General features: G+C 49.7%; 1 protein-coding gene across 1 annotated transcript in view; it reads left to right on the forward strand.

Moving 5' to 3' along the window:
• The first annotated feature begins 5,589 nt into the window (after nucleotides 1–5,589).
• HABP4 (hyaluronan binding protein 4) overlaps nucleotides 5,590–13,917 on the forward strand; it is a 28,080-nt gene continuing 19,752 nt past the window's right edge. Inside the window, exon 1 of the mRNA XM_075726895.1 lies at nucleotides 5,590–5,896. Coding sequence (XP_075583010.1) covers nucleotides 5,590–5,896 — 307 coding nt within the window. The remainder of the gene's footprint in view (nucleotides 5,897–13,917) is intronic.

The raw sequence follows: 13,917 nt of genomic DNA on the forward strand, positions 1-13,917 counted from the left end.
TGTTGATCTGCTGCTGCCTGGCTGTTGACCCATTGTTGTACTGCTGTTGCCCTGCTCATGCTGTAACCCTGCTGTTACTGGCAGAACCCTGCTATAGCCCAGATGTTGCCTGGCTGTTGCCCAGATGTTGTCCAGTGTTGCCTGGTTGTTGACTCACTCTCTTGCTGCTTTGCCTCACTCTTGCTGTAACCCTGCTGTTACCAGGCTGTAGCCCTTCTGTAGCCCAGCAATTGTTGAGCTGTAGCACCACTGCTGCCTGGCTGTAGCTCTCCTGGAGCCCCGCTATTGCCTGCTTGTTTCCTGGCTGTAGGCCCGTCTTATCCTGTTCTTGCCCAGCTGTAGATACACTGTATCCCTGCTGTTGCCCCACTGTTCCCCCGCTGTCACTGCGCTGTAGCCTGACTGTTGCCTGGCTGCAATCCCGCTGTACTTCGGCTGTTGACTTGCTGTAGCTCTGCTATTACCCAGACCTTTCCCAGCTGTTGCCCGGCTGTGGCCTGGCTGTAATCCCACTGTAGCTTAGCTGTTGACTGGCTATAGCCCCGCAGTTCCCCGGATCTTGCCCAACTGTTGCTCCATTGTAGCCTGGCTGTTGCCTGGCTGTAATCTTGTTGTAGCTCGGCTGTTGCCTGGCTGTAGCCCTGCTGTTGCCCAGATGTTGCCCGGCTGTTGCCCGGTGTTGCCTGGCTGTTGATCCACTCTAGTGCTGCGTTGCTTTGTTCTTGCTGTAACCCTACTATTAGCAGGCTGTAGCCCTGCTGTAGCCCAGCAATTGTCCAGCTGTAGGACCCCTGTTGCCCAGCTGTAGCCTGGCTGTAGCACCACTGTTGCCCACCTGTTTCCCATCTGTAGGCCCACTTTATCCTGTTGTTGCCTAGTTGTAATCCCACTGTAGCTTGGTGTTGACTGGCTGTAGCCCCGCAGTTCCCTGGATCTTGCCCAAGTGTTGCTCCGCTGTTGCCTGGCTGTTGACCCATTGTAGTACTGCTGCTGCCCCGCTCTTGCTGTAACCCTGCTGATACCAAGCTGTGGCCCTGCCTAAGCCCAGCAATTGTCCAGCTGTAGTGCCACTGTAGCCCTGCTGTTGACTGGCTGTAGCCCTGCTGTTGCCCAGTGTTGCCTGGCTGTCGACCCACTCTAGTGCTGCTTTGCCTCACTCTTGCTGTAACCCTACTGCATACCAGGCTGTAGCCCTGCTGTAGCCCAGCAATTGTCCAGCTGTAGTGCTGCTGTGGCCACGCTGTAACCTGGCTGTAGCCCCACTGTTGCCCATCTGTTTCCAGGCTGTAGCCCTGCTGTATGCCTGCTTATTGGCCTGCTGGTTCCATGTTGCTGCCGCACTGTAGCCTGGCTGTAATCCTGATGTAGCCCTGCTGTTGACTGGCTGTAGCCCTGCTGTTGCCCAGATGTTGCCTGGCTGTTGACCCACTGTAGTACTGCTGTTGCCCCACTCTTGCTGTAACCCTGCTTTACTAGTCAGCAGCCCTGCTGAAACCCAGCAATTGTCCAGCTGTAGGGCTGCTGTTCCCTGGCTGTAGCATGGCTGTAGCCCTGCCGCTGCCTGCCAGTTTCCTGCCTGTAGCCCCACCTTATCCTATTGTTGCCGGGCTGTAGATACGCTGTATCCCAGTGTTGCCCCACTGACCCCCACTGTCATGCCACTGTACCCTGGCTGTTGCCTGGCTGTAATCCCACTGTAGCTCGGCTGTTGACTGGCTGTAGCCCCACAGTTGCCCATGCCTTACCCAGCTGTTGCCCCGCTGTTGCTTGGTGTTGACCCACTGTAGTGCTGCTCTTGCCCTGCTCTTGCTGAAACCCCCCTGTTACCAGGCAGTAGCCCTGCTAAAGCCCAGCAATTGTCCAGCTGTAGCACTGCTGCTGCCTGGCTGTAGCATGGCTGTAGCCCTGCTGTTGCACGCCTGTAGCCCCGCTGTTGCCCAGATGTTGCCTGGCTGTTTCCATCCTGTTGCCTGGCTGTTGCCCAGATGTAGCACTGCTGTTGCCACGCTCTTGCTGTAACACTGGTGTTACCAGGTGGTAGCCCTGCTGTAGCCCAGCAATTGTTGTTTGGCAATTGCCCTGCTGTTGCCTGGCTGTAGCCCCACTGTTGCCTGCCTGTTTTCCAGCTGTAGGCCTGCTTTATCCTGTTGTTGCCTGGCTGTAGATATGCTGTATCCCTTCTGCTGCCCCTCTGTTCCCCCGCTGTCACCCCGCTGTAGCCTGGCTGTTTCCTTGCTGTAATCCCACTGTGGCTGGGCTGTTGACTGACTGTAGCCCCGTTGTTGCCCGGATCTTGCCCAGCTGTTGCCCTGCTGTTGCCTGGCTGTTCACCCATTGTAGTGCTGCTCTTGCCCTGCACTTGCTCTAGCCCTGCTGTTATCAGGCGGTAGGCCTGCTGAAGCCCAGCATTGTCTAGCTGTAGCGCCGCTATTGTCTGGCTGTAGCCCCACCATTGCCCGCCTGTTTCCAGGCGCTAGCCCTGCTGCATGCCTGCTATTGGCTCTCTGTTTCCCACTGCCACCCCACTGTAGCGTGGCTGTTGGCAGGTGTAGTCCTGCTGTTGCCTGGCTTTAATCCCACTGTAGCTCGTCTGCTGACTGGCCGTAGTCCCTCTGTTGCACGGATCTTGCCCCGCTGTTGCCCCTGTGTTGCCTGCCTGTTGACCCATTGTAGTACTGCTGTTGCCCTGCTTTTGCTGTAACCCTGCTGTTGCCAGGCCTTAACCCTGCTAAAGCCCAGAAATTGTCCAGCTGTAGCACCCCTGTTGCCCAGCTCTAGCACTGCTGTACCCTGCTGTTGCCTGCCTGTTTCACAGCCCGGCTTATCCTGGTTTTGCCCAGCTGTAGATACACTGTATTCCTTCTGTTGCCCTACTGCTCCGCTGTTGTCACCCTGCTGTAGTCTGGCTGTTGCCTGGCTGTAATCGCGCTTTTGCCCAGATGTTGCCTGGCTGTTACCCTGCTGTTCCCTGGTTGTTGACCCATTGTAGTGCTGCTGTTGTCCCGCTTCTGCTGTAACCCTGCCGTAGCCTAGCAATTGTCCAGCTGTAGCGCTGCTGTTGCCTGGCTGTAGGCCCGCCTTATTCTCTTGTTGCCCAGCTGTAGATACTCTGTATCCCTGCTGTTGCCCTGCTGTTCCCTTGCTGTCACCCCGCTGTCCCCTGGCTGTTGCCTGTTGAAGCCCCGCTTCTGACTGGCTCTTGCCCCGTTGTAGCACTGCTGTTGCCCTGCTTTTGCTGTAACCACACTGTTGCCTGGCTATAGCCCTTCTGTAGCTCTGCTGTAGCCCTGCTGTTTCCATGCTTTTTCCCTGGCAGTCACCTGGCTGTAGCCCTGCTGTTTACCATCTGTAGCCTGGCTGTAGCTCAGCTCCCGCATGATTGTTGACCAGCTGTAGCCCAACTGTTGCCCCGATGTTGCCTGGCTGTTTCCCCCTGTTGTGTGGCTGTTGAGCCATTGTAGTACTGGTGCTTCCCCGCTCTTGCTGTAACCCTGCTCTTACCAGGCAGCAGCCCTGCCTAAGCCCAGCCATTGTCCGGCTGTAGCGCTGTTGTCGCCTGGCTGTGGCACTCCTGTAGCCCTCCTGTTGCCCGCCTGTTTCCTGGCTGTATCCCAGCCTTTTCCTGTTGTTGCCCAGCTGTAGATACACTGTATCCCTGCTGTTGCTATGTTGGTCCCTCACTGTCACTCTGCTGTAGCCTAACTGTTGCCTGGTGAAGCTCTGCCTGTGTCTCGCTCTTGCTCCGTTGTAGCACTGCTGTTGCCCCACTGTTGCTGTAACCACGCTGTTGCCCATCTGTAGACCAGCTGTTGTGCAGCTACATCTCTGCTATAGCCCTGCTGTAGCCCTGCTGTTTCCATATTGTTACCTGGCTGTTACTCTGCTGTAGCCCTGCTTTTTCCCATGTTTTGTTCTAACACTGCTGTTACTAGGCTGTAGCCCTGTGTACCCCAGCAGTTGTCCCGCTGTAGTGCTGCTGTTGCGCGAGTGTAGCACTCCTGCAGCCCTGCTGTTGCCTGCCTGTTTCCCAGCTGTAACCCCACTGTATCCTCTTGTTGCTGTTGTCTGGAGGTTGCCCGGCTGTTGCCTGGCTGTTGACCCATTGTAGCACTGCTGGTGCGTTGTTTTTGCTGTAACCCTGCTGTTACCAGGCTGTAGCCCTGCTGTTGCCCATCTATTTCTGGGCTGTAGGCTGGCTGTACCCCAACTGTAGCCCTGCTGTTGCATGGCTATAGCCCTACTGTACCCCGCTCGTTGCCGAGCTGTTGCCTCGATGCCTGCCTGTGCGCAGCTGTAGGCCTGCTGTAGCCCTGCTCTTGCCCAGCTATAGCCCCACTGTTGGCCCGCTGTTGCCCCGCTCCTGCCCATCTTTTGCCCCGCTCCTGCCTGGCTGCAGCCAAATGTAGCCGGCTGTAGGCCCGCTGTTGCCTGTCTTTTGCCCTGCTCTTGCCTGGCTGTTGCCCGGCTGTGGTGCCGCTATAGCCTGACCGTAGCCCTGCTGTTGCGTGGGTGTAGCCCGGGTGTCGCATGGGTGTAGGGCCACTGTTGCCTGGGTGTAGCCCAGGTGTTGCATGGGTGTAGGGCCACTGTTACGTGGGTGTAGCCTGGGTGTTGCATGGGTGTAGGGCCATTGTTGCCTGGGTGTGGCCTGGCTGTTGCATGGGTGTAGGGCCACTGTTGCCTGAGTGTAGCCCAGGTGTTGCGTGGGTGTAGGGCCACTGTTGCGTGGGTGTAGCCCGACTGTTGCATGGGTGTAGGGTCACTGTTGCCTGAGTGTAGCCCGGGTGTTGCATGGGTGTAGGGCCACTGTTGCCTGACTGTAGCCCGGGTGCTGCATGGGTGTAGGGCCACTGTTGCATGGGTGTAGCCCAGGTGTTGTGTGGGTGTAGGGCCACTGTTGCCTGGGTGTAGCCTGGCTGTTGCATGGGTGTAGGGCCACTGTTGCGTGGGTGTAGCCCGGGTGTTGCATGGGTGTAGGGCCACTGTTGCCTGGGTGTAGGCCCGCAGTTGCCCTGCTCATCCCCGCAGTTGCCCGATGTTGCCGGGTTGCACCTGCTGCCGAGCCTGGCGGCTCCGATCGGGCGGCGGGCAGCCGGGGCGGGCCGGAGCGATGCTGATTATTGCATAGCTCATGAATAATTAAAGAGGGCGAACGCCCTGAGCAGCACAGCGCATTGGTCAGGGGGCCATTATTGAGTGTGCTGGCGCTGCACGCTAATTGGCCGCAGCCGCACGTCAGGGGTGTGGCGGAACCTAAAGTCGGGATTGGCCGCTCGCCCTTGCCATTATTTATCATTGGTCGCGCGTGCTGGCGGTGGGTGGACACGGCGGCGTTGATAGGTGGCGGCGGCGGGGCTGCTGGGAGCTGCGGCTCTCGATTGGCTGCCGCGGCTCGGCGGGGGGCGGGGCGACGCCAATGGTGCGGCGGTCCGGGTAGCCCGGAGCCGGAGGCGGCGGCGCGGCGCGGCCGTTCCGCTGTGGCTCTGCCCTGCTCGCTGCGCCTTGGTTCAGCGCTGCGCCTTGGTTCAGCCCTGCGCAGCGGCAGCCCCGGGGGCCGCCGCAGCGCCGGGGAAGAAGCCCTCCGCGGCGATGATGAAGGGGACGGTGGGCAGCCCGGTGGCTGCCGTCATGCAGGAGAGCTTCGGTTGCGCCGTGGCCAACCGCTTCTACCAGCTGCTGGACGACGAGTCGGACCCCTTCGACATCCTGCGCGAGGCCGAGCGCCGCCAGCAGCAGCGCAAGAAGCGCGACGAGGCGGCGGCGGCGGCGGCGGCCGCCGCCGCCGCCGCCAGGAGAGCCGGTCCCGGCGGCAGGGCGGGCGGCGGCAAGAGGGAGTCCCAGAAGGAGCGCAAGCAGCCCGGGAGTCCCCCGGCGCCCGGGGGGCCGCCGCAGCCCGGTACGCCGGCGGCGCCTCCGCAGCGGGGCGAGGGGCCGGGGGGGGGGGGGGGGGGGGGCGGCGGCGGCGCCTCGGCGGGCGGCTCGGGGCGGGCGGGACGAGCGGCCCGGAGCCGGTTTCCCTGAGGAGTGAGGTCCCGGCGGCGTGGTGCCGGTGCGGGCAGCCCGGGCCCTGCAGCGCGGCGTGGCTGGGCGCCGGCCCTGCCTCTTGGCAGCTGTGGCCTGGCGTGCCGCCGCTTGTCGACAGCAGGGTCAAAGCAGGGCTGACAAGACCCGGTTGATTGTAATTTTGTCGTGGTGAATGCATACCTGAAAGTCCCCCTGGGAGAACAAGTGACAACCGGAGCCTTACTCCGGGTGGCCGCGCTTGGGCACGCTGGCGATGCAGGCTTGTGGAGCAATGCCAGCCTAGGTGGGAGGCTTCAGAAGGGGAGTGGGCCTTTGGACACGGAAATGAAAACTTCAGAAATAGTCCTAAGAGACAACTGGAAGAGCGTGAACTCTTCCACTGCAGCATCTGTAGTTTTCGTGCTGGTTTAGCATCCCTGTTGATGCATATCATAGAATCGTTTAGCTTGGAAAAGACCTTTAAGATCATCCAGTCCAACCATTAATTGTCACCCTGGCCATTTTCCTTTGATGCTTCCAGGCTTGTTTTCTTGGTACCTGTGAGTTTTCTGGAACTTCAGCTTCATCAGGGTTATAATGTGTCCAGGGAACTGTGCTTAGTTTGCCTTAAGCTTGCATTGATCCCCAAACCTTTGAATAAAAACTTTTTTCCTGGGTGAACTCTTTAGCACGGTGTTCAGGAATGGTATAGGTTGTCTGTCAGCTGCTAGGTTTTGATGCTAAATGTTGCTTGGGGGAAAAGGGAGCCAGTCAGCTTTTATATCAGAATGTCTGGCACAGTCCTCTTGGCAGCTGAAGGCTCTGCTGGGCTTTAGCTCCTTGCATTCGGAGATGTTTTTGTGGGTGGGGCTGTTATTACTTACCTGGTACTCAGCTTCAGGTTGCTGCATTCAGTATCTAAAGTATCTGAGAGCTGGCTGGTGGTTTCCAAACATTGGGAATCTGGACAGAAGACTCTGGTTTTACCTTCTTGAGTTGTAAATTCCCATTTTCCTGCAGCGTGCAATGAAGCTTAACACATTAACTATTCTTAAGATAATTAATTTCTTCCTGTAGTAAAAGCTCCTGTTAAATTCACAGTAACTGAACTATGTGTTTTAATGCCCTAGGAAAAGGTGTGGCCTTTGATTTGGTGTTACTGCTCCATCAAGTCATTGCCAGTGCTACCGATTTTGGTGCTTAGACTTACAGTCTTACACTGCTCCAACAGCCATTATTTCACCTTGTTGAGCAGAGAATCTTTCAGTGCTGAATATGTACTAATTAATGAGCATCTTTGTAGAGGATGATCTTAACAAGTTATCACTGTCCCTTCAGACAGTTGTATGAAACTCCTCTTTTGAGATTCCTCTGAGGTTGTGATGCGACTTTGTCAGAGACTTCTGGCTGTAAGACCAACACTCCCACTAGTAACAGGCTTATGTTATTTAAAAGGATACTTTGCTGCGGTTATCAACAGAAGGCAAAGGAGCCTGCCTGTTCAGTGAACAGCAGAGTCTCAAGGTTTGTTGAAAAAGTTCTTGAATGAGAACTGGTGGTTATCAGTAACCTACCAGGAGCATGGAAGTATGTGAAAAGCATCCTTTATGTGATTCTTGTCTATAGGTATCTTAAGCATACAGGTTCGGAGTGTAATTCTGTGGTAGTACACAGTGGCCCTGTGGAGTGTCTTTGACTATTTTCTGCTACCTTGATATTAAGAAACCCAGTTTCTCATATGGAGACATAAGGCAAGTGCACCTTGTTTTAATTTCCTGCTAATTTAAGATGGAGAAAAGACTGCTGGCTTATAGTAGCCTTTGTGAAAGTAAATTAACATCTGTCTTAAGAAGAGTTATTTGCTCTGAAAAATGCCACACTTTCTTCTTTAAAGTAAGTGGCTATCCTGGATTTTGTGTGCGCTGTATGTTTATGTCCTGGACTTGTTGTAAAGTAGGGACTGTAAATGTATAGTGCTCAGGATGGTAAACCAGGGCAGAGAGTTGAGACTTGGTCCTGTCTGTGTGCTCCTCCTTTGGATGTGCTGTCTTAGCAAGCCTCCTCTGAAGGACAGAGATCACCCTCTGACTTAGGGCAAATACAGTGATGGCATAGCTGACAAATATAAAGCAAGTGGCAGGTTGAGGGAAAAAACTAGGGTTTTTTGGAAGAGGGGGGGCAGCTTTTTATTTGGGCTGTACAAAGTTGATTTGTTGTACAGGAGTCAACCAGAAGACTTCTGGATACAGTGAAAGATTCAGGGGACTACCAGCTTAATGGTTGAGAATGAGTAGCTACTCAGGAAGGTCCTTGTACCAGCTCAATTTGGCATAAAGCTTCTAATGATGGATGCACTGCTAGAACAGTGCACCTCTGTTTGGGGAAATAAGTAATATTGATTAAAATTACTAAATTGTGAAACTAATGACTAAACTTGTATTTAAAAACAAACGTTAAAAGATTTTTGTTTCCAGTCTTTCTTAGTGATTTCCCCCCCACACCCCCTCCCAGCTGTTGTGCATAACTCCCTCTAATTTCATTTCACTGATTAGGAATTAAACACGGTAAAGAAGCATCTAGCCCCATCTGAACAGCTGAATCAGATTCTGGTATTTATGCTTGAAATGACAAAATTCAGTCTGTATTGTATTAGTGTTCACAGAATCATCACAGAACAGCCCAGGTTGGAAGGGACCTGGAAGGATTGTCTGGTCCAACCTTTCCTGGGAAAGGCAGCTTAGAAGAGATCATCTAGCACCCCATCCAATCGCATCTTGAAAACCTCCAGTGACGGGGACTCCCACCACATCCTGGGGAGGTTGTTCCAGTGAATGATTGTTACCAATTTCTTTCTGATACTGAGATGAAACCTCTCCTTGTGCAACTTGTACTTCTTGCCGCTTGTCTTCTCCATGTGGTTCCTTAGAATCTTAGAATTGTTCAGGTTGAAAAAGACCTTTAAGATCATGCAGTCCAGCCATTAACCTAACGCTACCAAGTCCACCACTAACCATATGCCTAAGTGCCACATCTACAAGTCTTTTAAATACATCCAGGGTTGGTGACTTAACCACTTCCCTGGGCAGCCTGTTCCAGTGCTTGACAACCCTTTCAGTGAAGAAATTTTTTCCTGATATCCAATCTAAACCTCCCCTGGCACAACTTGAGGCCGTTTTCTCTCGTCCTATGGCTTGTTACTTTGCGGAAGAGCTCAACACCCACCTCGCTAAAACCTCGCTTCAGGTAGTTGTAGAGAGCTATAAGGTCTCCCCTGAGCCTTCTTTTCTCCAGGCTGAACAACCCCAGTTCTGTCAGCTGCTCCTCATAAAACCTTGTGATTCTCATAAGATCCTTGCGAAGAGAGTACCTCCATCCTCTTTGTAGCTGCCCTTCAGGTACTGCAATACTGTGATGTGGTCCCCCCAAGTCTTCTGTTCCCCAGGGAGAAGAGACCTAACTCTTTCAGTCTTTCCTCATAGGCCAGGCTCTCCAGCCCTTTGATCATCTTCAAGGCCCTCCTCTGGACTCCCTCCAGACTGTTTTATTACTGGGGTGGTTTGCTTGTTGGGGTTACAAAAAATGTTGTTAAAAGTTTTGTGATTTTTTGTTTTATTATTTTATTATTTCTTCAGCATATTAAATCTGAACAAAATAGTCTTTATCATTAGAAGGACTTGAAGCAAGCCTAGTGTTCAATCTTGCAATATATAACAAGTTTTACTTACAAGTTTACTTAATTTCTGGAGATGTTTTCAATTTGAAACAAACATCCTAGAGGACTTTGGTAGATAATCCAATACTTTGACCTTTAGAATCCAAACTGTTTATTATGAATTGACGCAACTGTAAGGAGACTTACTTTTTTAATCTTTCTTCAAGGAGAAAATGGACTGCTATTTCATAGCCTACCAAAACCTACACTTTTGACTTTAATGATGTATTTTTTTCTCTTTTACTGACTCTGTTTTGTGACTTTTAGACTGTATGCTGAAGATTTGGGTAAAGGCTGTTTGTAGGTATTACAGCTCTTATAACTGTACCACTTAATGTTAACTCAGTTCATTCTTAGCACAGTGGCCAAACTGCATTTGCCAGCTTTTATTCAAAAGGCCTAGTTGCAGAGCTTGCATTCTTTACCGGTCCAGGCAAAGCGAATTTGTTGATCATGCAGTAATAACCTCTGTTCTGTTGAAATCTCTAAATCTTTGTTGCTAATACTTCTAAAAGGTTTTCTTCTTTCATGTACGTTTGATGACTCGTGTAACATTTAGGTGTAGTTCCCGAATACTACATGTTTGAGTTTTTAGCTATGGTTTTAAGTTAATATGGTGCAGAATGTTTCTGGGGAATTTTAGCTTATACTGACTGCAGTTTTCTTATTTTTAAGTTATTTATTCCTATAACATTCTTTCAGCTACATAGTCATAAGGATTGTCCAGGGGAAAGCTGTAGTAGGCAATTCTGTAATTGAGTACTGGCACACATGAAAACAGAATACCACAGAATAGAGTCTAACTCCATTTGTCTTTCTTTGGTGTGTTGCATGCAATAGCTGGAGCCTTTTTTTGTGTTTTGGGATACTGTGGTATTATTCTGCAAATCGTGTAATTAGCCATGCTTTAGTTCACAAAATTAATTGCTTGAAGTTTGGAATTAAAATCACATGGACACACACACGCAAAGGGTAGGAAGTAAGACTCTTTGTGCAGTCTTAAATCTGCTATACTCTGAAATACAGCAAAATAAGTTCCTGAGAGTGTGAACTGTCTTTTACTATTTCCAGTTATGCAGCTTTATTGTAAAGGAAGATCAGTTGTCCATGTGTAGGTATGTCCTGGTTTTGTCTGGGATAGAGTTTATTTTCTTCCTAGTAGCAGGCACAGTGCTGTGTTTTGGATTTAGTAGGAGAAGAATGTTGATAACACGCTGATGTTTTTCCTTGTTGTTGAGTACTGCTTATGCTAGTCAAGGACTTTTCAGCTTCCCATGCTCTGCCAGGTGCACGAGAAACTGGGAGGGGGCACAGCCAGAATAGTTGATCCAAACTGACCAAAGGGCTATTCCATACCATAGGACATCATGCTCAGTATAGAAACTGGGGCAGGGGGTGTTTGACCGGGGAGCAGCGATCGCTGCTCGGGAACTGTCTGGGTATTGGTCTGCGGGTGGTGAGCAATTGCATTGTGCATCACTTGCTTTGTATATTATTATTACTATTATTATCATATTGTTGTTATTATTATTATTTTACTTTATTTCAATCATTAAACTGTTCTTACCTCAACCCAGGAGTGTTTCTCACTCTTACTCCTCTGATTCTCTCCCCCATCCCATCGGGGTAGGGGGAGTGAGCGAGCAGCTGCGTGGTGCTTAGTTGCTGGCTGCGGCTAAACCATGACAAGGTATTATTGTGTTACTGAGATGGTAATGAAGTAGTCTCTTTGAATGCAGACATAATTAATGACAGAGATCCTTGAATTATAGCACAATTTCTCCACTTGCCCTCATTCCAGACCAGCCAGAGCAATATTCCTGTTTTGGTTTTGTACTTAAGATTTAATGGAAGTTCAGAGGAGATGAAGTTTCTTGAGGCTCAGATTTTTCCATTTAAAAATGAGCTGTTAAGCTGAAAGCAGAGGAAAGAAGGGTCTCTTGGAATAAGTGGAAAAAGATATTTGAATTTAGGACCAGTGGTTGTGATGCTGTTAGCTTTGTTTTAACATTTACAAGGCAGTTGAAACTTGTCTGAAATAAAAAATTTTAAGCACAGTTTAAATTTTTTATTTTGTGTGTATGTAGGTGGGTGGGAAGTCTGTGCTAAAAGAGCTGTGAGAGGGGTGAATAACTAGAGTTCGCTGGTACAAGGTTATTTAGCCCTGTAGAAGAAGAGTTGCAGGGCAATGACACAAATTACACACTGTAAATGAGATATAAAGTGTCAGAGGAAATTTACTATCGGTAAGTGTAAAGTAATACATATGGGAGAACATGGATCGAGGTGGGGGGCAGTGTTGCAAGCTGTATTGCAACGTGGAAGATTTTTCTAATTCAAACTATTGTAGTTTAGCAAAGAGAGCTTGGAGTCATTGGGACTGTTAAGAGTAGAACAGCAGGTCTCTTTCCAGTTGCCATCTAGGAGAGAAGCAGTGTTGGGAATTACTGAGGTAGCAGTAGCAAGGAAAATAGAAAAGGAATCGTTATGCCTTTGGAGGAATCTTGCCTTCCCATGTCTTGAAGTGTGTCTGCTCTTTTGGTCACCTCAAAGATGTTAAAACTAGAAAAAGCACACTAGAGTGACATGCTTGATGAAACTTCCAGATTGATTTAGGTATTGGGAGAAATTGAAATGAATGTTTTTGTTTTGAGAGGAGGTATCTGAGGATACAAAAAGAGCGTATAGAGAACTGCAGGTGAGAGTTGGAGAAAGCAAAGAATATTTATTGTTTCTTACTTTACAGAAATAAAGGGATATAATTTAACACAGATTTTGTGAAATGAGGAAAAAATGCTTTTCTACAGAGACTGTAATTGACCTGTGGCACTTCTTGCTGTAGGGTGATGGTGTATCAAAGCATGTATCTATTCACACAGGAGTCTGGGTAAAGACATGGCAGCCCATCTGTGGGTCTGTCATCCATAAATCAATGCTTGTAGTCTTTGATTCAGAAATCCCCTAAGGGCAGATTGCCAGGTGGAAAGTATTTTGTCGTTGCTTCTTTCTTTCTTCAAATACATGCTGTAAGATATACAGGTCTTTCATCTGGCTACTATGGTTGCTCAGTGCTCATCCTAGCTGAATCAAAACTACACTCAGGTTGCCTTTGCTCTGTTCCTGTGTGTGCTACTTGGGCAAAATAGGAATAACTCGCCGTTTGGCGCTTCTTCATCTCAGGCTGCCTTTGTGGAAATCGAGTATTGATGGAATTGTCTCACTAGGTTTGAGTGTCACCTATTTTAGTGAGATGAGTTGGTCTTAGGCTAGTGAGAATTCATAAAACAGTATGATGCAGCATTGTCAGCTGGATTTTAGGTCAGAATACAAGGTTTTGGTGCTCTATGAAGCAGTAACCTCCCTCAGCTCGTGAATTGCATGCCAGCTGCCACCCCCACCTGCCATGCTTCTTACATAAGGGAATGGGGGAAAACAGAGCAAGGTTTCTGCTCTAGCTTGTAGTCCCTGATAGCAGTTGCAAGCTGGGCTCCTTGTGGTGCTTGTCCAAAGTCAAGGTTTGCTGCACAAAAAACTTTTTTTTTCCCTTAAAATCAAAAATTACAAAAAAATATGAGCACACTGTCTCAGTGGGGGCCAGTGAACAGCCCGCAAAACCTAGAAAACTCTCTCTTCCTGAGCACAAGTCCCACTTGTTTGAGGACATATGATATGGATAGGGAAACTTGGTGAGAGCTAGGCAACACCACTACAAAGGCATCTGGATTTTGCTGCTTTGTTTTAAATCCATCTGTTTACACATAGATATCCAGTGCCTGGGAAACCAGGCAATGCAGGTCTTAAAAACACAATTTCTGCTTTCCCAGTTGTAAGTTCAGTGATACGTGCTTATCAAAAACACTTTTCTAGAAAGTTTGCCTATCTAAATGCTGCAGTATAAACAAAACTAATACTGACAATAAAGTATTATTGTGGGGAAAGTGAAAGCTATTAAGTAGGTTAGCTCTGGATGGTTTAGAGTTTTAACAATGGCTCGTAAAACTGGGCTTTCTTCTTTAGCAATGTCTAGTTCTAGTACCTGGTAATTTTAGTATTTACAGATGTCTTTCTAATAATAGCTCAGCTGTTGCTTCTGAAAAGGAAAAAAAAAGCTGGGCCTGTTGAAAGAGTTTAAGTGTCAGATTTCTTTTCTGATTCCTCAGTTTAGAAAGTAAAGTGACAGGCAACTCAGCCGACAGACTGGG

This window comes from Pelecanus crispus, chromosome Z, assembly GCF_030463565.1.
Source record: "Pelecanus crispus isolate bPelCri1 chromosome Z, bPelCri1.pri, whole genome shotgun sequence".
Lineage (NCBI taxonomy): Eukaryota > Metazoa > Chordata > Aves > Pelecaniformes > Pelecanidae > Pelecanus > Pelecanus crispus.